This window comes from Canis lupus, chromosome 22 (genome assembly GCF_003254725.2).
Source record: "Canis lupus dingo isolate Sandy chromosome 22, ASM325472v2, whole genome shotgun sequence".
In the NCBI taxonomy this organism is placed as follows: domain Eukaryota; kingdom Metazoa; phylum Chordata; class Mammalia; order Carnivora; family Canidae; genus Canis; species Canis lupus.
In genome coordinates, this window is record NC_064264.1 from 49,805,133 (window position 1) to 49,830,055 (window position 24,923).

At 40.3% G+C, this 24,923-nt stretch overlaps 1 protein-coding gene across 7 annotated transcripts in view; it reads left to right on the forward strand.

Annotated features, from left to right (window-relative positions):
• Positions 1-24,923, forward strand: part of CLYBL (citramalyl-CoA lyase) — a 283,074-nt gene that overhangs the window by 40,681 nt on the left and 217,470 nt on the right. The window contains exon 1 of one of the 7 annotated variants that reach the window (XM_035704421.2): positions 10,447-10,502. The exons of the other annotated variants lie outside the window; for them this stretch is intronic. Coding sequence (XP_035560314.1) covers positions 10,462-10,502 — 41 coding nt within the window. The 5' untranslated portion in view covers positions 10,447-10,461. Of the gene's footprint in view, positions 1-10,446; positions 10,503-24,923 lie in introns of those variants that run through there. 7 annotated transcript variants of the gene reach the window in all.

The window sequence follows — 24,923 nt, forward strand, 5'->3', positions numbered from 1 at the left end:
CTGTGTCCCTGCCTCTCTCTCTCTCTCTCTCTCTCTCTCTCTGTCTGTCTCTCATGAATAAATAAAATTAAAGTTAGTTGTAATTCCAGGGAAGTATCTGTGCCTCAGTTTTTTTATCTGACGGTAATGGCACCATTTTTATGATGATGAAATTAAATAATGATGTTTCACTTTAAAATGTCTCCTTAATCATGTGCATCTATTTGAAAATTTAAACTACTACCTAAGGGGCTCCTGGGTAGCTCAATTGGTTAAGCATCTGACTTTGGCTTAGGTCATGATCTTGGGGTCCTGGAATTGAGCTCTGTGTTGGGCTCCCTGCTCAGTGGGGAGTCTGCTTCTTCCTCTCCCTCTGCCCCTCCCCCTATTTGTGCTCTTGTACCTCTCTTTCTCTCTCAAATAAGTAAATATCTTTTAAAAAATAAAACTAAACTACCACATAAGAAGCTGATTATTTTCTCCTTGGCTTTCCGTTTGTTCTGTTTTTTTAAATTCTTTTTTCCTCCATGCTAGTTTTTATTAACCTTGCCTTATACTTGAAATCGCATAGTGCTCCAGATGTCCTAGTGGACCAATAGTGTAGTTTTGGTTTACTTGTTCTTTCTCCTGATCAAATTTAGACTGATTTTAGTGATAGCTAGGCACAGTAGGCTAGGTGCCCATTTCATTCAAACATATAGAGTAACTTGTATATAAGTCAGGGTACAGGTTTGGATATTGTAACCAAAAGGCCCCCAAATACAGTGCATTATCTAAGATAATTTCTCTCTCACTTTAAGTATACGTAGGTGGTAGAAACTGTGATGGCTCTATGAAGGCCCAGGTTCCTTTTATCTTGTGGCTCTTCCTTCCTCAGCATCTTACTACCTAAGAAGGCTGCTCTGCTCTGGTCCATGACACAGGAACCTGGAAGATGTGCAGGATCTTCCTTTTACTTCTGCTCCATACTTCTGCTTATCCTGACCATACCCCATCCACCAGAACTTTGTCTCATGAATATACCCAGACACAAGAGAGGCTGGGAAATGTCATCGTTAGATGGGAAATCTATTAGCTTCTTCCTGGGTCTGTCCTGGTGGGCAGACAATGCCACTGTAGTATTTACACACCAGAGCTGAGGGATAGCTAAAGGATGTTTGGGCTGAGACAAACACCGAGCTTAGATGTACAAGTTGGCATAGGCACCACATATACAGGACTGAACCAGGGACATGAAGAGGAAGGGTGGGCAGGGTCTTGGGTCTTGGGGCCTCCACTCAAGTGCACTGAGGCCCACATGTGGAGGGGTGGCCATGTTCAGCCCAGATCATCAGGTCTCAAGTTGTTTCTTGTGCATTATATTAGCCTGCTTCCCTGTCATCATAGTCTTGATTACTGTCAAGGTCTCCAAAGAAATCATCTCAGAATAATTCGTGAAAGTGGGCAGAGCACAGAGCCTCTGACCTCAAAGCCCAGAGTGAGCCACATTGAAACAACTCACAATTTTAAAACTAAGTATTTTAACAAAACTTAAATGTCTATAATGAGAAATAACAGTGCTGATATTAATCCTGTGGGGTCAAACCCAGTGGTTAATCTCTTCAAACTTTGCTCTGCCACACATATTTCAGACTGCTCACTGTGTTATCTACTTTTATGCTTCAAAACCGACCTATAGGGATCCATGGGTGGCTCAGCGGTTTGGCGCCTGCCTTCGGCTCAGGGCATGATCCTGGAGTCCCAGGATCGGGTCCTACATCGGGCTTCCTGCACAGAGCCTGCTTCTCCCTCTGCCTGTGACTCTACTTCTCTCTGTGTGTCTCTCATGAATAAATAAAATCTTAAAAAAAAATACAAACAGTCCTATAAGCTTGGTCCTGTTATCAGCCCCATTTTATAGATTAGGAAATATGTTTACTAAAGTTAAGAAATAAAAATAAATAAATAAAAAATAAAGTTAAGAAATTTGGCCAAGGTTACTGAGAGAACAGGTAAAAAAACAAGAACAACAAAAAACTGCACCTGTGTACCTAGGTCTGCCCAACTCCAGAACCTGTGTTCTGAAACTTTAACCTGTGCATTTAGCATGCATGGGGGAAATGGGGGCAATGCCATACACTTACAGTGGAGTTCCCATGGCGATGCTCCCCGCCATCATCCTTTGGTGATCCCCTCCTTTCTTTCTGTCATTCAGTAAATATATACTGAGCCTCCCTCCAAGGTTGGCACAGAACTCTGAGTACATCATCTCATTTAACTCTGATTAGAACAGGTGTTGTGACTCCTGTTTCATATTGGATGAGCACAAGACCCAGAGGGTTAAGGATCTTTGCAATGGTCACATGGTGATGCTTGGCAGAACCAGAATTCTGGCCCAGACCCACTCCAAAGCCCATTCTTTCCATGCAGTGACCCATCTATCTTGAGAACCCCTCTTCCTGCCAGACCGAAGTAAATAGATCTTAAATGTTCTTATTTCATGCACACAAAAATGGTAATTGTGTGAAGTGATGGCTGTGTTAACCTTACTGTAATTATTTTGCAATGTATATGTATATCAAATCATGTTGTATATCTTAAATTTACACAAAATTATATGTCAATTATATCTCAAAGTAGGGTGGGGGGAAAAACTTAGAAGAGTATGGTAGGTTCTACAGTGTTGCATTTTGTTACTGTCAGTACAGCTATGTTCTTTTAGGTGTCTGCACACAAAATGTGACTCACAGAAGCCAGGACAGTGGCCTCTGGTGGGTGGAACAAGCGTGTGGGTCAGTCAGTTCTGGGCATCTTTCTTCCCTCATGGGCCACCGCACACATGTACTGTAGGATACTGCCTCAGATGGCTGGAGAAGTGCTTCGAGGTATGCTTGCAATACTAACCACTGTGTTTGTTTTAGGAGGATTAATATCAGCAGTTATTTCTCATTATTATTCATAATTCAAGCTTTCTAAATCCGGTTTGTCTCTTGGGCTATGGCATAATATGGGGAGGGGGGTTCCTCTCATCCCAGTAAATGACACATTATGGGTTGGTGCTCCATGGAACTTTAAGTATTTGAAGCATGGAAACTGTTGGCCTTGCTTCTGGTGCCTGTTGTCAGTGTGTGACGTGGCCCTCTCTGGGTGTCAGGCAACAGGGATGGTCTCACACGATGAACACGAATACCACTTCTGTTCCAGTAGACTTGAATTTTTCTTTTTAAGGTTTTATGTATTTGAGAAAGAGCATGAGTGGGGGTTGGGGAGAGGAAGAAGGAGACTCCCTGCTGAGCACAGAGCCCAATGCAGGCTCCATCCCAGGACCCCAGGATCATGACCTGAGAGGAAGGCAGATGCTTAACCGACTGAGCCACCCAGGTACCCCTGGACTTGACTCTTTACAGAGCATATCCACACAGATGATCTCATTGCATTTTTAGCAACCTACTCTGAGGCAGACAAATATTGTAGCCCTGTATTATAGTCCAACTGATGCTCTGACATTATATTCTTGCCCACAGCCCATTACTGGAGAATGCTTACTACCCTGCATATCCAAGGGCTAACCCTGATAGTCCCTAAACACCTTCTTTAACTGTTAAACTCTTTAAGTGTCCATGTTTTCATACAGAGGGGAAAGGTGCTTTTGTGGAGGTGGCACAGTCTGGACCCAGACTCCTACACTTCATCCCAGCACTGCCACTATAGTGAACTGGCTTCACTTCTCTAGTCCAGTTGCCTTTTCTATGAAATGGGGATGATAGTACCTACCTCAGAGAATTTTTGTGAGGATTCGGTGAGATAAAATTGAAAGAACTTGGAACAGGTGTGGGCATAGTGTGATGTAACTGTTTATTATTGTTATTAAAGTGAAAAGGGAAAGAAGGAGTGAGACCAGGTGATCCAAGGAAAATCAGCCTCACTTACCACTGCACAAGACCCTAGTGTGCTGGGGCTGCTTTTGACTATGTAAGCCCTCTGAGTTACCATGTACCCTGGCCTAGGACTCTGCAGCACTGTATGTGAAGAACGTAGGTACCCTCCCTTGCTCATTCTCATGTGAACTGTTCACCCTCCTTTCAGTGACCCCTTCTCGGAGCAGGAGGAAATGATGAAATGAGTCTTTGTCTCTCCAGGTCACCTGGGGAGGGTCCTTCACCTTTCTGAGTCACTTAAGCTGGAAAATGAGAGTTGGAATATGTACTTTTCAGCTATAACAGACTATCCACATCTTGTTCTCTCTCAGTACCTGCACAGGAATAGTGATGCCCAGCCATAGAGCTAATTATCCATGCCCCACCCCCACCCCGCCTAAAGATTTAACACCAGAGAGTGGGCAGGTGTAGATTGTAGGGCTCCCTGTTTATTTAGCCTGGTCCTTCAGGTGTGGTCACAACAACTCATTATCTAGAAACTCTTTAAGTTTCTCCACATGGCTTGGAGCAGCCCTTAATGGGGACACCTGTGATACACTTTGCTTCTGGGAGACTCACCCCAACCTTTGGGATCATCATTGATCTTGTTTTCTGAGGCTGTTCGTATTTTTGGTTTATTTGGAAAATAGGGGAGAAAAGCTTCATTTATCGGGCAGGAGGGTTTTGAGTACTGAAATGAGCCAAAATGGAGTGGAGAAATGGGGGTCATTGGAGGACTTTTCCAAGTGTAGCTAGACCAGGGTGCAGTTCTAGGCAGACCACTAGATGGCACTCACACATTAGCGTTGGGACCAATCCCTGACACTTTCCACTTTGGGTTTTTTGTAGAATCTCTCTAGGGACTAGCCAAAGCTTTGTATCTGTCATCTCCATCCATCCATTCATCCCTCTAACCTCTCTTGCTCTTCTACAAATAGGTAAATGTGCCTGCCTCTCTGTCTCTCTTTCTCTCTCTCTATTTAGTGACCTTAAAAACCTGCCAAAAATAACTTCAAAGCCTCCCACATTTTCAGTGCTTTATTTTTACTGTATTCTCCTAAGCAGATGTTTACATGGCAGTAAATCCATTTTCAGAGTAGGAAACAAGGAAACATATCTCTCTTTAGTCATTCTGAGGATAGGTGCAGTAAAAGGAATGGAAACTGAGGGGAAAGGAGTTATTTAAAAATAGTAGGTAACAGAAATGTATAAAAATATTTCCATTCAAGGGGTGCCCAGCTGGCTCAGTCAGTAAAGCGTGCAACTCTTGATCTCAGGGTTGTGAGTTCAAGCCCCATGTTGAGTATGAAGGCTTTTTTTTTTTAATGGTAAAAAAAAAGAAAAAAAAGAATCCATTCAAAATTATAGGTTCCTAACTTGTGATGAAACAAAACACCACTTAAGATTAATGAAATTTTGGGGGCAGCCCTGGCGGCTTGGCGGTTTAGCGCCTGCCTTTAACCCAGGGCCTGATCCTGGAGACCGGGGATCGAGTCCCATATTGGGCTCCCTGCATGGAGCCTGCTTCTCCCTCTGCCTGTGTCTCTGCCTCTGTGTGTGTGTGTGTGTGTCTCATGAATAAATAAAATCTTAAAAAAATTTTAATGAAATTTTTAATCAAATCATTTTCTATTAGAGGATTTTCCAAAAATGGGGATTCAAATGCAAAATGTCTCATTCTACTGGGGATAGGAGAGAGAAGGGATAGGCAGGAAATCACAGTTGATATTATCTTTATCAGGGTGCTTGTATAAAAGCAAAACCCCATCTTAAATTTATAATCTGATGTTTCAGATGAATTTAAAAATTAATTTCTATATGTCAATTGAAATGGGTTCTGCTACTGCCTTGTTCAGTTTTCTCGCAGCTGGGTGAACATGTTGGGGAGCTGTTTGGAGCATACATGCAGACGTGCTTCATCTGTGCACTTCTTAGCTGAGATAACAGTGCCCTGAGCCCCACTGCTAAGGTTAACCTGTATACTGCAGAAGGACAGCAGATGGAAATTCTGGTTTGCAGCCACTGCAGAAAAATAAAAACATGTTCCAAAGGGAAAAGGATCTTGTATTTCTGCGTTTGAACCTTTGATCTGCACTCACATCTGAAGGGAAGGCTAGACCTTTTGGTGGAGACACATGGCTTTGCATCTGTGAAAACACAGCTGTATATAGCAAAACAAAACTAGTGGAAAATACAATGGTTTTGCTGTGTCAGGCTAGCTGCTAATGCTCAAATTCTATACAAATATTGTCTTTTGATAGCTCTTTCAGAAACCCTTCTTGACTTTCTCTGTAATTGTTTAGTAATGTTTTATTCTTTTAAATTCAGATTTTGAGCTCTTTAGGATTAAGGTACATGGGTCTCTTTCATCTTTTCTTTTAAAAAGGCAGTGAAATAAATGGCTTATTGTTAAATTGTAATATTATTTAAATTCTGACCTAATTGGGAGTGTTGAGGGAAAAATTAAACCCTTAAAAAAAAAGATTAAGTTCCAAGTTGATCCTGATCCTGAAAATTTTTTATTTTTCAAAGATAATATTGCACTTTGTGCTATGAATTACATTCTTAGTCATTCTTGAAACGTATTCTCAGGCCTCTTAGGCATCCTTGAAACTTAGCTGCTTGGTTTTGAGCAATTAGCATTTGTTGTTAAGTGAATTAGCAGCTCTGCTTTCCCTCATCTTTAAATAGCCATCTTCGGCTGGTTTCTTTATCAGCGTCGCCCAGTAATGTGAGCCAAGTTTGTTTCATTGGGAGGCATTTGCCTTGAACCTCCATGTTTCCTCTCAGTCCCAGCCAGACACTGAGCCCAGTCTGTGTGCCTGCCTTATCCTGCCCCGTTCGGTGGCTTCCTACTATTGAATTGGCGACCTTTTTCCGTCCCTCCCCTTCCTGTTGGAGCTCTGGCCCCTCTCAGCTCCCTGTGGCAGGATTTGGGTGCAGAGAGCTGGTGGACAAAAGATGAGGATGAGGGTCTAATGTGCCCCACTTTGCAGAAGTGTGCCTTACATTTTTCTGAAAGGAGCAGAGAGCTACGGCAAGGCCTTTTGTGCTGTCACCCTCCCCACCCTCCCTAACACCAACATCTTCATCAGCAAGCAACTCAGGAGCTGAAAAGTGGTTTTCTTTAAGAGAGATAATTTTGTTTTTATCATTTAATAACAACCTTTGGTGTTAATCACACTGATGGGAAGAGCAGAGCTAGGAAACAAGTCCTTCCAAGAAGTTTCGCCTTTGAAGTGCTGGTTCCCGCCTCACCCTTCCAAGAGCGAAGAGGGGAAAAGAAAACAAGTGTGAAGATCTGAAGCCACTGAGGAATGCCGAATTGATGTCTCTCCTCAGCATCCCTGCCCCTCTAACAGTTATCCCCTCCTTTCAACTCCCTGCCCTTTGAAACCGCAGGGTTGGGGTGGTCAGGCCCTCCAGCCAGGCCCTGTTGTAGCCACAGGCCTTCTCTGTCAGGTGACTGGTGATGGGCGGTGGAGAGAGGAAGAAGAGGGAGAAGAAGCTGGGAGGAAGTCGTGGTGTAGATCCTCTGTAGAGTCAGGGCTGAAGGCTTTATCCATTGTGATAAAAGAAAAACAAACACACCCCCCAAACAAACAAAAAAGCCCTCCCCCAACCCCAAGTCCTCCTTTACAGCTGCATTTTGTTTCTGGGACTGTGGGTGTCACTAGAACCTCTTTCTTTGCAATTCTAGAAGATATTGTAAAGGACTTGTCAAGCCTATTAATTTTTCAGGCAGAACGGATCAAGCCTGCCTTTGATGTGGCTGCTTCCTAATTTAATATTCAAAGGTAAAGAGTCTCACCTTCTCTTCACTCTTTACATAATTAAAGTTTTTTTTTTCCAGTGGCAGAGAACTAGTGATGTGTAGTATTTTTTGAAGTTAAAGGTCTAAATTTTTATATAACATCTGTTTTTATCTCTTTCCTTAAATATAGCCAATATTTACTTTTTGCTGGTACTTAGTTGTATACCATTCGCCCTGTGCTTTAATTTTTGGCAGATGGGGTTATAAACAACATGTTCCCCCCTACCTTATTCCCCTAATTTTAAATACATATATATATTTACGTACATACATATGTATATATTTCTATTCTAACAAACTGATGGTACAGTTAAAAATAAAACTCTGGAGTTGTTGCTTGCCCTAATTTGTCCATTGCCCTCGATTTTTATACTTGAGCATTCTAAAGTTCACTCAAGTGGACTTTCACATGTTTCCTTCTGCTGTGTTTAATAGCAAATTGTGACCCTCAAAACCACTTCAGGGCCTTTTGTAACCTTATCTGTGCATTTCAATACCTTCTGGGAAGTGCCTTCGGTTTCACTACATATGCAAAAATCCCAGCTTGAATTTTTTGACACCCGCTCTCCGTTTGTTGGTAGAGTCCTGTTTTCCATTGTCTGGTTGTTGATGTTGGCAAAAGTCATTTGTTTAATGATGCCAGGGTTACTGTGCCTTATTTTTTATTGGAATGAAATCTGAAAATATTGCTAAGTATTAAAAAATTAATGCATGCTGTTGAAACTGTTACATACTGTCATGGTTTAATTTTTCCATAGTAAGGTGAATTATATTTTAAAGATACTAGGTAGTAATAGTCACTAGAAGCCAGTTAAAACCACTAGGATTCTATCAAAAACCTGTTTGACAGTATAAATAATTGATATCTGGAAATAAAACGGCTGCTCCGTGCACAAGGCCCGTCTGTACATGACTGGGCAGCGTTAGCAATCTCCGTACTTCACGAACCAGGAGATGATTCCTGGGCATTGTCGCCTGGGTTTTAAAATTTTGATGATAAGGCCACATGCAAACAGATTTTTAAAAAACATCTTCTTTACCTATGGATAGAGAGAAATAGTGGCATTATTTTCAGATGTTTGAGCTTCTTATCGTTAAAGGAACAAAATACCCCCACTCCTCAAGAGCCAGGTGTGAATGGAATAAATTGAGGCACTGTCCCGACCCATCCAGCTTTTTAAAAAAATGATGTAATTAAAAAGGACATTTGAGAACAAATTTATGAAGTTGTTATGGCAACTGAAACACTTGGATTGAAATGTGTATAACTGAAACATGAAAGATTGTAGGAAGCCAGAGAAATAAGCACGGCATTGTATTTGGAAAAGGCAGCTGAACAGTGGTAGCCAAATGTTATTTCTTCGTCGGTCATCACTGAGGGTTACTGCCTTGGTTTCCACTTGTAAAAACGTGTGGTGATTGATGCTTTCCCAGACTGTGTCGCCCAAAGTCGCCATGCCTTGAACCAGCGTTTGCTCATTGGTCATTTGACCCGTTGAGAACTCACCCTTATGTTGTCTTCAAGGCGGAGATTGCATTTAGAGTTGCCTCAGTGTTTGCCCCTAAGTTTATACGTCTGTGTTTTTATATTAACGTCCTTGTTTGTTAGTTGCCTCTACAGTGTGACCATTCACCATCTCCCCCAACCCTGGCCCACCACCGGTCACCAGTAAACAGCCGCACTCAAAGGAGTCAAAAGATTTAAATATTCCCTAGAATTCTCTGTTTTCTTCTAAAAGCTGTATATCCTTTCTACATAACTTGATTCCATCTTAACTTCTCATCCTTTTTAATTTTTCTCTCTGGTGCTGGCAAAAGTATTAAGTAACTGTTGTTTTAAATCATAGGCAAGGATGTTTAAAGTTAACACCTACAAATTTGTAGTACAGAGTGTTAGAAAATTAATCCAAAATGCTTCAAGTTTTTTCAGTCATTAGATTTCAGATATATAGTGTCCAGAAAATTGTTTTAAAGATATTACTACAAATTCTTTGTAATATATATTTTTGGCTTTACATGAAAAGATAGTTAAATGTCAATTATAGTAATTTTAGTAGATTATCCCATAAGTAATATGCTATTTTAATTTAAAAGAGTTTGACACCAAAAAATACATTTACACCAAAAAATTCAAATGAAAATTTCTTCTTTATAAACATTGACTGTTGAATACTGATTACTGGTTATTTGGTCTCCTTGATTTTAAGCATAGTACTTTTAACTTTGAATAGTCTTAATTCCTAAAATTAAGCGAAGTGAAGCAAAGGAGCAGAAAAAAGCAAAATAGTATTTGGAAAATTTTATATTCCTTAAGTCATGAATTGGAACTTTTTACTCTTGCTGAAATTACTTAGCAGTTTGATCTTTTTTTTTTTTTCACTTAGCAGTTTTTTAGTTGGACCTGAGGGCATAATACCAAACTTCCCATGTATAATGGAGTGTTTTCCTATTTCTTTAAAGACTGAGCTCAAAATATTATTCTATTGCAAAATTAACTGCTGTTAAATCTGTCAGACTTATTATTCATTTTAAGTATTTAAATCTGTGCATTTGTGGTTTTAATCCCTTTTTGCATATGTACATGGAAGTGAGTCTATTTTGATATGACTTCCTTATTTTGAAAATTCATAGATTGTAGATGACATCAAAATTAAAAAAAGTGTTTCAAGAGTATTAAACATAAGAATTTGGGGTATTTACACACATTTAACAGTAATGGATTTCTTTTTTCCTTTCTTTAGTCTTTCAATTTTAAGGATTTAAAAAAAAAGTATGATTTTGATGCTTCCAAAGTGGATACTATTTTATTTCAGGTGGGTCATTTAATAGTTTGTTGATGTTTTCAAGGTCTCTAAACAAAGTCTGATGTGTTAACAGTCTTATTAACGATGTTAAAATAGAATTAACAGCTTGTGGATGCCTCCAGAGCACAATAGCCTGTCAACCTCGCCTGCCCCCTTATAAATTGTACCCCTGCTGTCTTCCCTTTGTTTCATGCCCAATCAGCAAACTAAACTTTTGTGGAGAGAGAAGGCAGTTCAAGTGTTTCTGCTGCAGCTGAAGGGAGGAGCTAATGTGGAATTTACTGGGAGACCAATCAGTGCTGGAGGGAAGAATGACCCCAGATTGGGAAGAAGGACTTTGTTGACCTGCTTGGCTCCCTGACCTTTCCTTGCTATTTTGTCGCTTTAAAGAGGTTTACTCTGGTTGTCGAGTACTTTATGATGCTTTTACTAAAGCTGCTGACGTTTTAGAAGTTTGGGATTATTTAAGATAAATCTCAGCATACATTTGATAGTGCTGTGTGATCTTTAGTAATTTGATGAGATGTTTGCATTTAAAATTATTTAGAAAGCTGGCACAGCAATAATAACGTGTTTTTTTTTTTTAAGAGAGGAATAGATTTTCATCAATTATCTTGAGCCAAAATAGATTCCAAATCTTTTCTAGTGTCTCTTCCCCATAGCTATTTTTGTGTAGGGAGACTCACATTAGATACTGATGTTAGGCCATTGGTTCTATTTTGTTGAATGTATGCTTGCTTTGAAAAAATAGATTTTTATTTTTTTAAAAAGTTCATTTATTTTTAGTGATCTCTGTACCTAATATGGGGCTCGAACTCATGACCCTGAGATTAAGAGCTGCATGCTCTTCCAACTGGGCTGGTTAGAGGCCCCTGTTATCTTCTAACTCCTTAAAAGATTTTTCTTTGTCAGGTAATGGTTAAAATGAGTTGAAAACTAATATTTTTAGGAGAAGAGTTATTTTTTCATTAGTATTGCTAATTTGACAAACTGTCACATTTAAAAGCACAGATTTAGGGATCCCTGGGTGGCGCAGCGGTTTGGCGCCTGCCTTTGGCCCAGGGCGCGATCCTGGAGACCCGGGATCGAATCCCACGTCGGGCTCCCGGTGCATGGAGCCTGCTTCTCCTTCTGCCTATGTCTCTGCCTCTCTCTCTCTCTCTCTCTGTGTGACTATCATAAATAAATAAAAATTAAAAAAAAAAAAAATAAATAAATAAAAGCACAGATTTAAGGGTTAGCCTGACAAATGGGTGATACCATCTTCCTTTGTCACCATCCAATATAATAACTTACATAGTACAGCACATTTATAGAGTATTTCCCAATTCTCACTACACAGTATACCAGTTTTGGTAAGAGATAAAGAGACATTATTGAAATTATTTTTGTTTTTGTACTTATTAACCTTTAAATGGGCCACTGTTAAGTGAATCAAAATACAGTGCTGAACTCTGAGATATTTACTGTTGGTAGAAAGAACATCTCATGCAGGTGCAAGACGGAACATTTTCTTTAAATCAAGGTTTAATAAAATTACTCAAATGCAGGGCATCTGGGTGGCTTAGTCAGTTAAGCATCTGCCTTCAGCTCAGGTCATGGTCTTGGGGTCCCAGGGTCCTGGGATTGAGCCCGGGATTGGGCTCTCTGCTCAGTGGGGAGCCTGCTTCTCCCTCTCCCTCTTCTGTTTCCTGCTTGTGCTTGCTCTCTCTTTTTCTTTGCCAAATAAATAAATAAAATATTTTCTAAAAATTGGGGCAGCCCGGGTGGCTCAGCGGTTTAGCGCCGCCTTCAGCCCGGGGCCTGATCCTGGAGACCCAGGATCGAGTCCCGCGCCGGGCTCCCTGCATGGAGCCTGCTTCTCCCTCTGCCTCTGTCTCTCATGAATAAATAAATAAAATCTTTTAAAAAAATATTTTCTAAAAATTACTCAAATACAGGGTGCCTGGGTGGCTCAGTTGGTCAAGTGTCTGCCTTGGCTCAGTTCATGATCCCAGAGTCCCAGGATCAAGCCCCACATTGGGCTCCCTGCTCAGTGGGTAGTCTGCCTCTCCTTCTGCCCCTTACCCTGCTCTCATGCTTTCACTCTCTCTCTCATTCGTGAGAGACACAGAGACAGAGGCAGAGACAGAGGCAGAGGGAGAAGCAGGCTCTGTGCAGGAGCCCAATATGGGACTGGCTCCTGGAACTCCAGGATCACGCCCTGAGCTGAAGGCGGATGCTCAACTGCTGAGCCACCCAGGCATCCCAAAATAAATAAAGTCTTTTAAAAAAATTAAGTGCATACAGATCAGGGAATGAGATATAAGGAAATGAACTATGATTTCAAAATACAAGTATTTTGTCAAGGAATATGCTAGAATGAAAATAAGGCAGTACAAGCATATTACTTCTCTTAGCTCACCTTGTGCTACTTACTTAGGTGAAGCTCAAGAGGAATATTTCCTCCTAACTTTATAAACCCCAGAGATATGTATCCATTGATTGAACAATATATAAAACTGGGGCAAATAGGGCCTTGTTTGATACTAGCTACGTGCATGGGTATAAAAAACATTTTCTGTTTGGCATCCTTGAATGCACACTGCTTCATTAGAGTCCTTTTACCTGGCCAAGGAAGAATGTCTCTGTGGTAGTTCTCCCACAAATGTAACTGCTTGTCATTTTTACCCAAAGCACTCGTTGCTGCCCACCCCTACCCCATGGCCTAGCATGTCCACACATTCCACTGCTGGGTAGCAGAACCATCTTGCAACCAAGTGTAACTGACCTCTTTTTTGGTGTGCCCACTGAATGAATATTTCAGGCTGTAGAGTTGGGGATTTGCCTAGGGATGTGGGCACAACACTTTTGTGGAGACCGAACATCAGGACTGTAGCCACCTGATGCAATTGTCCAGTGCATGTTTGCATGAATTGAGGATAAGAAGCCAAAGGGATTAACAACAAACAAAGAAACCTTGTTACCTTTGTGCAGAAGCCAGCTGGCATCTCACAGGGACAACTTCAGCTGCTCCATTGTCACTAAAGCTGGGTTCGGGTGGATCTCATTTGCTACTGCTGCAGTATGCCACAGACTTGGTCACCACAGGGGAAAGGGGAAGAATCAACTGGAAGCCCTGTGCAGGGACCCATGTCTTTTGTTTTAGGTGCTGCTGAGAGGGATAAGACCATAAATTTAAAGAAATTTTAATAGTGCAGTTTCTCTCCTCAAGGATGTTGTGAATAGCATTTATCTTCCAAAAGTTCTGTCCTTTTTTTCGTCATTTGTTTTATAAGCTTGAAGGAGAAAGAGAAGTTGGTGGTCCCAGCATTTGCCTTCGTCATGGCCTAAACGGATTGTAACTTTTGAGGACTACATTTACTAAGATGATCAGAGTCATAACATAGAGCTATATCCCAGTTCAGGTCCTGACCAGCCCCCTTGAACAGAAGTTCTCGTGTGCTCTTAGGATTCTGAATTGTCCCCAGCAACTTTCAGGAAAGTAAAGGATACAAATAAAGTTTCTGACAATTTGACTGTTTGCTTCTGCCTCTTAAAATTTGGGAAATGTAGAAATAATTTTTCTCTGAGATTTTGTAATTCTCTGAAGTGGATACTTTAAGGGCAATTGTGTGTGAAATGCTGTTTAAGAAAGAATTCATGTAAGTGTGCTTCTTTATTTAATCATAAGGGAGACTAGAGAAAGGATGTTTTATTTTTCAGTAGTTTTTGTTCCATAGAATATGAAATTATTGTTGTCATGGTTAGTAATACTTTACCTTTACACAAACTTTATAATTTTTCATATACTTTTACACACATTATTAAATATAACCTCTGAAAGAGTTCTGCAGGAAGATATTATTATCCTGGCTTATAGATGAGGAAATAATAAATGCACATACTCATAACATGCCACATAGTACCAGCTTTGTATTTCCAGAGAATTTTATGTTTTAGGAAATATATGTGGTATGTAAAATGGTTAGATAACATAAATCTAGTACTGAAGAAGTTATTTTGGTTCCACATCATTGCTATAAAAGATGACAAAAAACTGGAATAAAATCATATGATAATGTGCAGTCCTCCTTTTAATACACAATTACATGAATGTTGGTTTTATGATTGCTTTGTTTTCATGTGTAAAATACTATATGTCACATAATAATCAAATAGAATTATTCCACCCTGTTTTTATTTTTTTATTTTATTTTTTAATTTTTTTTAAAAGATTTTATTTATTTATTCATGAAAAACACAGAAAGAGGCAGAGACACAGGCAGAGGGAGAAGCAGGCTCCATGCAGGGAGCCCGATGCGGGACTCGATCCTGGGACTCCAGGATCACGCCCTGAGCCAAAGGTAGATGCTCAACCCCTGAGCCACCCAGGCATCCCCCACCCCTGTTTTTAAAGATAGAAATTATAATCAGTATCATAGTAGAAGGATATTTTCCAGTTAAAAGGTAGTCTGATTTGTAGTTTATGATTTTTTAAATGAAATACCAAATTTGTCAAAATATATTTACTCTTAAAAATCATATTTTTTTTCCTGCTTGTTAAAGACTAGGTAGCCATGGTATTTGTTTTGGGGCAATTTAATGCCACTGTTCAGAAACAGAACTATGTTACTGGGGACAGGAAAATCTGATTAGTGTTTCTAAGAATTATTATAGCACAGCAAGACAGGGAAGCAGTCCAAAAGTACTAAAGGTTAAATGCAATTTATAATAACTAGGAGAAGGCTTTACTTGTTTTTAAAAAAAATCTTAGCCATTAAAATGATCTAAGTGTTACTTGGACTACTTTCCACTATAATATTATATTATTTTCATAAAAAATATTTTGTTGAGAGGAGCAGAAGAGGAAGAATTAAAATGAGAAAGAAAACCAAAATAATTTCCTATTTTATAAAATCCAAAATTTTCTCAACGTACTTTTCAGTGAAAAAAATTATTAGTGTTCCGCTGTGTTTCTTTAGGTGTATTTGTTGCAATGACTTTGTAATTTGGAGATTTTATATATCTCCAAAATATATGTATATACACATAAAAAAAGAAAAAAATTATTAGTATAAACTTCCATATGACAACCCTAAGAATTCTCTGCATATGGTCCCAAAGATTTAAAAAAATAATAAAACTGGGGAAGTAATTATTTTCTGAAAAAAAGATTGATTTAGAATTTTTCTAGGGTTCCTCTTAGAATCAAATCAAGGTTCATTTTTATCTTTCATTCTGATAAGCACACATTTTGCATTCTAGAAGTTTAGAGAAGGAAAAACTATTGGTATTATATGTCCAGGGTATTTTTTAAACAGCTCTAACATCAAAATGGCCAAACTGTTGGACTGATTCATGCTAGATAAAACAGATGGGATTCCCAGATCGTGCACCGTTCAGCCGTTTGATGGAATTCGCGCCACCCTGACCAGCGAGCCCAGATGGCGCTTAAATCTGTCACTCTTTAACGACCCTACTGTTTTTTAAAAATATTTTTATATTTGAGCCCATTCGGTTAATCTGAGAGATTAATCATTTCCAAGATATGTCTGGGGAGGGATTTACTGTGGGTTTCATTTGGAGGAGCTGAGGATAAGAAGAATGAAGAGGCCTTCCAGACACAGGTCCACCTTCTAGAAGGAACATGAGGGGAGAGGCCTGGTGGACTTGGGCTTTGGAATACTTTCTGGGCAGCAAGGTTGAGAAGGCCACATAGAGAGCAGTGGCATTAGGAGTTAAGGGAAGAAGAGGGACATTTGGGATGGGTCTGGAAGTGGATGAATGGAGATGCCTAGAGAAACTATTGCATTGCTAAGCTTAGACCCCAGCAAGGGCCCAAGTGCCAACTGCCCACACCAGGGTGGTGTGTGTGGTCTGATTCTCATCCTACTAGGATGACTCTGGTGGGTGTGCCACCTGCGGCAGAACCCAGAGATCAAATCCAACATAAGCTTCTCTGAAATGGTTCTAGGAAGAACCTGTTCTGCAACAGAACATTCACTAATCTCACTGGGTTTTTCCCTGAAGGGTTTTCGCCCCTTTCTTTCTTGAATTACTATTTTAAGTCAGTTTGCTGAAATGCTTCAGTGATTTGGGGCATGAGATTCTGGCTGGCTCCTCCCTCCAGAATCCCTAACCTTGAATACATTTGCAGAGTGGCTTGGAATTGCTTTCTGTTCCTGCTTGGATGGAAAAGGGAAAAATGAATAGTTTTTCATTATGCAAACCCAATTTTTAAAAATTTTTATTTATTTATGATAGTCACAGAGAGAGAGAGAGAGAGAGGCAGAGACACAGGCAGAGGGAGAAGCAGGCTCCATGCACCAGGAGCCCGACATGGGATTCGATCCTGGGTCTCCAGGATCGCGCCCTGTGCCAAAGGCAGGCGCCAAACCGCTGCGCCACCCAGGGATCCCAAACCCAATTTTTTAATTTGCATTTGAATCAGATGTAGTAGATGTCAAAATATGGTGCAGAGGTTACACCATTCATGCAAAAATTTGCATTGCCCCAAAAAGCCATCAGAAATGGGCAAACCCATCTACATTAACAAAATTTAAAATGCCGTGCTCTCTTTAACCATGTTTTTGATGGTATTCTGCCAGCTTAGTGGTGGTTTTCCTTTTTTTTTTTTTTTTTTTTAACCTGAGGGTCCCTATATAGGTATCCTCTGCTTTTTGAAAGTTTGCATTATGCCACTTAGCCTTTATGAAAGACCTATATTAATATCTGTTTTCACCAACTCAAAAAAATCCTAGGGGATCCTTGGGTGGCTCAGCGGTTTGGCACCTGCCTTTGGCCCAGGGCATGATCCTGGAGCCCCATGATCGAGTCCCACATCAGGCTCCCAGCATGGAGCTTGCTTCTCCCTCTGCCTGTATCTCTGCCTCTCTTTCTCTCTCTGATATACATAAATAAAATCTTAAAAAAAAATCCTAAGAGGATTTTTGCTCTTACGAAAAAAAAACAAAAATAGCATTCAGTGTTGGTTTTATAGCAAACTGTTATAGAGGCATCGCGAACCCACAATAGCCAGAGGGGCTCCACTAGGTTCCTTCCCCAAGAACTGCACTCAGCATCTCAGCATCCAGCCACCAGAGCTTTGAACTGTGTCTGTGAACATTTGTGCTTTATCTCCATTTTTTTGTGTGTATCTGTTAGCAAGATGTGTTGTATCAGAAAAGCCTAAGAGGATATTTTTTGGATTTGGGAATGCTAAAAAAAATTCCATATACATTAATCGTAATTGCTTCTTCACTTTATGCCATTTCAGTTTACAAAAGGTTTTTATAGAAATGCTGTACTTTAAAAAAAAAAATGCTGTACTTTCAGATAATGGGAGAAACCTATACTTAGGAGTCTCACGGAAGGCATGCTGATAGGTCTTACCCTTGTGCATGCCCGAGCACGTGGGAATGGGGTCCCAACATCCTGTGCCCCACCGAAGTATGTGCACACTGAAAACATGTTAGAGTTTTGCTTTAGAGGGTTTCCAAGGAAAATTAAATGACCTTCATATACACTAAAAAAGTCGAAGAAAAGTAAGTTATGTGGGGAGGTTCCTTTGGAAGCTTTAGAGCTTTGGGGGTCTCAGGGACTCAGGGTCAGTTAGAAATCAGATCTAGCTGTACCAGAATACAGTGGGAACTGACACTTGTAATTAACCACCCATGTGTAACCATCCTGTGGGGATAAAGCTAGATAAGGTTTTGAATGAGTAGAGTACCTTCAAGCACAGAATATGTTGTTTTCATCTTAAATCTGCTGTAAGCAACTATCACGGTTCTCATTCATTCTGTCTGTCTGTCTCTCTCTCTCTCTCTCTTCCACGCACACAGAGCCAGATTATGGAAAGGATTGCTGATAGTCATGCTTAAAGGATGTTGCTTTTTATAGACAGTAAACTGTCACTGGAAGAGTAGAGAGGCCACTCTGCATCTCATTCTGTAATGTTTAGGACTCAATAGTAATCCGTAAGACTCAGTTTTGTGTGTATGTGCATTGTGTGTTGGCCTCAATTTCTTTGGGTATTTATGGAATAAAATTGAACATTTTAATGAAAGCAACTAATGCCCACATTAAAAATTATTTTTATGGGGGCAGCCCAGGTGGCTCAGCGGTTTAGTGCTGCCTTCAGCCCAGGACGTGATCCTGGAGTCTCGGGATCAAGTCCCACGTCAGACTCCCTGCATGGAGCCAGCTTCTCCCTCTGCCTGTGTCTCTGCCTCTCTCTCTGTGTCTCTCATGAAAAAATAAATAAAATCTTTTAAAAAATTATTTTTATGAAGCAATATAATGTATCATATTAAACAACCAATTTCTTACCTTTTGACTAAAGTATATATACGTGATCATCCAAATAAACATTCTCTCTTATTTTTTTTTAAGATTTTATTTATTTATTCATGAGAGACCTAGAGAGAGGTAGACACACAGGCAGAGGGAGAAGCAGGCTCCATGCAGGAAGCCCAATGTGGGACTCAATCCGGGTCTCCAGGATCACGCCCTGGGTTGAAGGCATATGCTAAACTGCTGAGCCACCCGGGCTGCCTAAACATTCTCTCTTAAATTTTACCAGTCAGCTCATTCCATATTCCCGATTTCCTCTAAAAACTAAAATCTCTCAGGGTGCCTGCCTGGCTCAGTCAGTACAGCATGAGACTCTTGATCTCAAGGCTGTAAGTTTGAGCCCCACGTTGGGTGTAGAGATTATTTAAAAATAGAATCTTAAAAAAAATAAAAAAGACTAAAATCTCTCTACTATTCCAGTCGGCATATGGTCTAAGAACAAAAGGATGTGTGTGTGTGGGGTGTGTGTGTATTTGTTTTGTTTGAAGAATTCTGTGGTCACCTGAGAAATAAGTTTTTCACCCATCATTTTTCACTAATGCCAAATAATTATTAAAAATGAGGACCAGAAAAAAAAAATGAGAACCAGAGAGGCATCTGGGTAGCTCAGTTGGGTTAAGCATCTGACTATGGCTCAGGTCATAATCTCGGGGTCCTGGAATTGAGCCTCGCTTAGGCTTCCTCTGCCTCTGCCCTCCCCACTTGTGCTCTTTCTCTCTCTCAAATAAATAAAATCTTCTAAAAAAAAGTGAGAAGCAAAAATAATACTTCACTGTTAATGAACTGTTGACCATTTAGACTAGATGATTGTTTTGGTAGATAGAAGAAAGAGGAAAACTGCACTCTTCATTGCCTGTGTCTGTATTCCCTCCTTGGCATGAGACTGGCACAGCAACCCCAGCCTGGCTTTTGGAGGTTAAACTGAGCATTGCGTAGCCAGCCAGGTCCAAGGTGCTGGAGCCAAACCAGGAAATAAGATTAAGGGATAAAGCTAAACTCAAAGAACATGGTACTGTCAAATCAAGGTATTAATATAGGTGAAGAGTTACAGGGACAAGAGTCAGATTCAGAGCAATCAGGGAGCTGGGCCAGTTAGTTCAAGGTGGAAGGCAGGAGATGGAGCCCCTGGAGGTGTCCTCAGCTGTTGGACAGAACCACTGGTGTTCTTATAGGGCCTCAGCTTTGAACAATAGTGAAGCATTAAGGAACCAGAATACTGTGAAGAACATGCAGGTTGTCTATTCTTCTTTCTAGAGCCCTGTCTAGTCTTGGCAGAGATTCCACAGGCTCTTTTCAAAGTATCTTTTAAGAATCAAAGGAGAAAAGTCATAAGCCTTCAAAAAGTTGGGTATCCCTAGGAACCCTAGTTTTCCAAATAGGAAATGTAAAGTTGGATGGCAGTTTCAAATTATTGTTTCATCTTCTGCAACTTTGAAAGATTTCCTAGTTCACTAAGAGCCTGCCTTCAACTGCATGGATATTACAAAGTTTTTTTTTCATTCCCTATAAAGATCCCTATTTTTAGCTTTAAGGAACTGTTACAACTGAGATATAAACTGTACTCTGTACCCCACACAGTACACATCTCAGGATTAGAGACAGAATTCCTAAAACTGCAAGACAAGTTTAGTTTTAGTCAATCTGTTACATTTCCTTATAGGCATATTTTCTTATATTATTTAATTTGAGTGAAAGGCCTATTAGAAATTTCCATGTGCATAAATGATGCTTAAAAAGTTCTCACTATTCAAATTATGTGAAGTCTCATGGCAGTTTATAATTTCCCGAAACATAACTTGTTTGTAATATCTACACACATGTTCTAAAAGCAGCATCCATCAGACCCACCCGTAATGAAGGATGGGAGACTCAGTGATGGACTGGACTACAAGGCCAAGGAATTGAAATTGAACTGGAAGGAGCTTCTGAAAATTTTCAAACTGGGAAGGGACATGATTGAATTTTAGGAAGATTAATCCATAGCAATGGGCAAGATAAATTCAAGGGCTCTGTGGGAGCCAGGGAAAGACTGGAAGCTAAAAAGCTAAAGTGAGGAAGTGATTGCAAAAGTTCTATTAAAAGATGGCAGGGACCCAAACTTTGTACATTGAAGAGATGTGTGAGAGACTCCCCTTCTACCTGGACTCATGTCACTGACTTGTGCACCCCAGTGTCAAGCACAGTCCTGATCTCACCTTTTCTCAGCTCATGCCCTCAGGCTCTGACTGCCTTTTGGGAGGCTCCCTCACAGACTTGTAGTATTGAGGCCAGGAACTATGTCTTACTCTGTACTTACATACTTATATTCAGTGTCTAATTGAACAGATGTAATAGGTGTTCAATGAATACTTCTGGATAAATGAATCAATTCTGAAAGCAACTTATCATGCAAACTTTTAATTGATATTGTAACTTTGGAGCAGTTAATACACATTCCTTTGCTTCCTGTTTTTTTGTTTGTTTTTTGCTTCCTGGTTTTAATTTGGTGGCAGGAGACAGTTATGGTTAAGAATGAAGGCCCAGGGCAGCCCGGGTGGCTCAGTGGTTTAGCGCCGCCTTCAGCCCAGGGTGTGATCCTGGAGACCTGGGATTGAGTCCCACGTCGGGCTCCCTGCATGGAGCCTGCTTCTCCCTCTGCCTGTGTCTCTGCCTCTCTCCCTCTGTGTCTCTCATGAATAAATAAATAAAAATGAAAAATGAAGGATACTGTTAAAATGATCAAATGAGACCAAGTATCGAAACTTCTAAGATCATTGCCTGGTACAATGTTAGATCATATAACTATTAATTATAACTTATTATAATTAATATTGATAGCAATCATAGTGGGAGCCATTTACTACATTTTGATTTGGGATTGAAAGTTTACTGATAGTAAGAGATATATTGAGATGATAAGCAGGATTGTTTTTTTAAGTCCTTCACATTCTGTGGGGCTACTCATCTTTTTAAATGATATTTGTGAGGCACCTGGGTGGCTCAGTTGTTTACGCATCTGCCTTTGGCTTGGGTCATGATCCTGGAATCAAGCCCCATAACTGACTCCCTGCTCACTGGGCAGTCTGCTTCTCCCTCTCCCTCTGCCATTCCTCCTGCTTGTTCTCTCTCTCTCTCTCTCTCTTTCAAATAAACAAAATCTTTAAAAAATTAAAATAAATATTTTTATGTAAATGAAACTTCTGGAAAACCATTAAAGTTTATGTGAAAGTATATTATAAATAATCATATTGAATGTATTAAGAGCTGTTTAATGAGTTGGTGTAAAACTCAAAATATTCGTGTGTGTTTACCCAACATAAATGACACTGGTTCACGAGAAAACTGAGCAAATTCTAGCTCTCCTCTTAGTATTGGGACGTGACTGGGACTTTTTGTAATTAAAGAAGAAAAAAAAGATTGGAAAAAGAAAAAAAGATGCTAGATTCTAGCCATGCTGAAGCTCAGAGGTATACATTGTAATTGATCATTGATGTTTTTATTAATTTTGACTCCAAGCACCACCTGTGCTAGTGATAGTTGTGAATACAGGGATGGTGAGATTGCTTCTTGTTGGGAGTTGTCACCTCTGAAGCAGGCGCTGCAGGCCCCCCTGGGTGGTGCTTACATGTCAGATCTGTCTTATGTCTTTTAGATGATATCACTCTTTAATATAGACCTATATTATTAGCTATTAATATTAATAACTATATTCTTTTTAAAAAGATTATATTTATTTATTCATGAGAGACACACAGAGAAAGAGAGGCAGAGACAGGGGCAGAGAGAGAAGCAGGCTCCATGCAGGGAGCCCGATGTGGGACTCGATCCTGGGACCCCAGGATCACGCCCTGGGCCAAAGGCAGATGCTCAACTGCTGAGCCACCCAGGCATCCCTAATAACTATATTCTTATTAATGATTATTAGCCCCTGTTAAAGCTCTTCTCAAGAAAAAGCAAATACATTGTAGGTGACTACTTCAGATCTTTTTCTTTGGGAATTTCTTAGTCTTAGCACAGTAACAATAAGTTTTGAATATAAAATTTTGACATAGAATGTGGCAGTGCTTCCACAGTCTCACTGGAAAATTTCATGCAACATTCCTTTTTTTTTTTTTTTTTAAGATTTTATTTATTCATGAGAGATGCAAAGAGAGAGGCAGAGACACACAGGCAGAGGAAGAAGCAGGCTCTCTGGGAGGAGCCTGATGCGGGACTTGATCCCAATATTCCGGGATCACGCTCTGAGCCAAAGGCAGACGCTCAACCACTGAGCCACCTAGGCATCCCCATGCAACATTTCTAAAGTTACAGATTGTGAAGAGGATCAATGTGTTCTTGTTTCTAAAGTCAGAAATGAATTTTGTTTACAAAAAGACCAAGATACAAGATAGGTCATTTTAACTTTTCTCCTTTTGTAACACAGGATATTTTTGGATCTCTCTTTAAAGACCATTTTCACATGTTATTGCAGGGAGGAGCACCACCATAGAAATCTAAGCTTCTCGAAGATCACTTGAATTTGATGGATATCTCTATAATCTGCTCTTTTCCTTTCTACTCCAAATGTTGGTGTTAGCGCTTCAGAAATCTAGAACACATTTTCCTCTTTTACCTGTGAATTTTCATTTGCCAAATGAGTGTAAATATCTTAACATTCATAGTTTTATTTTAAGATTTGTGGAGTTGAGAGAATCTCATCTGTGTCACCTGTGTCATGTTTCAGGGCCATAATAAATACTAAACAGCAATAACACCTTACATCAATTTTCTCCACTGTTCATTTTGTGTAAAAATACGTGTAGCAAAATTTTATACCGTTAACTTGTAAAGTCTCCATTAAACAAATGTTGGCAGGTTATGGGTCCAGTGAGATTTCAGGAGTCATTCATTCATCCAACCAATACATATTGAGGAACTACCCTGTTTTAGGAATTTGAGATCCATCAGTGAACAAGAACAAGTATCTGCCCTTCTGGAGCTCACGTTTTAGCAACCTGACAACAAATAGAGATAATAAGTAGACACAATTTTATTTTTTTTAACTTTTTAATTTATTTATGATAGTCACAGAGAGAGAGAGAGAGGCAGAGACACAGGCAGAGGGAGAAGCAGGCTCCATGCACCGGGAGCCCGATGTGGGACTCGATCCCGGGTCTCCAGGATCGCGCCCTGGGCCAAAGGCAGGCGCCAAACCGCTGCGCCACCCAGGGATCCCAGTAGACACAATTTTAGAAGATGGTGAAAGAAAAGGCAGCTAAGCCAAGGAAACTTCCTTTGGGGTGAGGAAGGGAAGGCAGGTGGCAATCTTAAATAGCATACCAAGGATAAGCCCCATTGAGAAGGTGAAATATGAACAAAGGTTTGAAGGAGGGATGGGCATATATCTATATACATACATACATACATATACACACACATATACACACACATATGTATGCATATGTCTTATAAATGCATATAATGGGAGAAGAGTGCTTTAGGCGCAGGGAACATCCTGTGCCTAAAGGATAGCAAGGAGGCCTACAGGCCTGGCATGGAATAAGAGAGGGGTGGCAAAGCAGTAAGAGATGAGATGAAGGAAGTAGTGGATGCCAAACTGCTCTAAGGATTTTTCCCAGTACAAGTGAAGGGAGAACTATCGGGGTTTTGAGCAAAGGAGAGACACGGGAGGGCCCATATCCCTCTGTAACCTGTGTTGAGAATAGACTGTAAGGGACAAGGGTAGAAGCAGGGAGACCAGTCAGGAGGTAGTTGCCTTGATCCAGCTAAGACCTGATGATGTTTCAAACTAGAGTGGGAAATGGTGAGATGTAGTTTAGCTAAATTCTGAAGCAGAACCAACAGCACTTCCTGGCAGATTGAATGTTCCTCAGTTGTAAATAAAAAAGAAATCAAGGGTGACTGTCAAGGTTTTTGGCTCGAGTGACTAGAAGAAAAGAGTTGCCTTCAAATGAGATGGGAGAGGGATGCTTGTGTGGCACAGTGGTTAAGCTGCCTGCCTTCAGCCCAGGGCATGATCCCAGGGTCCTGGGATCAAGTCCCGCATCAGGCTCCCTCTGGGGAGCCTGCTTCTCCCTCTGCCTGTGTCTCTGCCTCGCTCTGTCTCTCATGAATAAA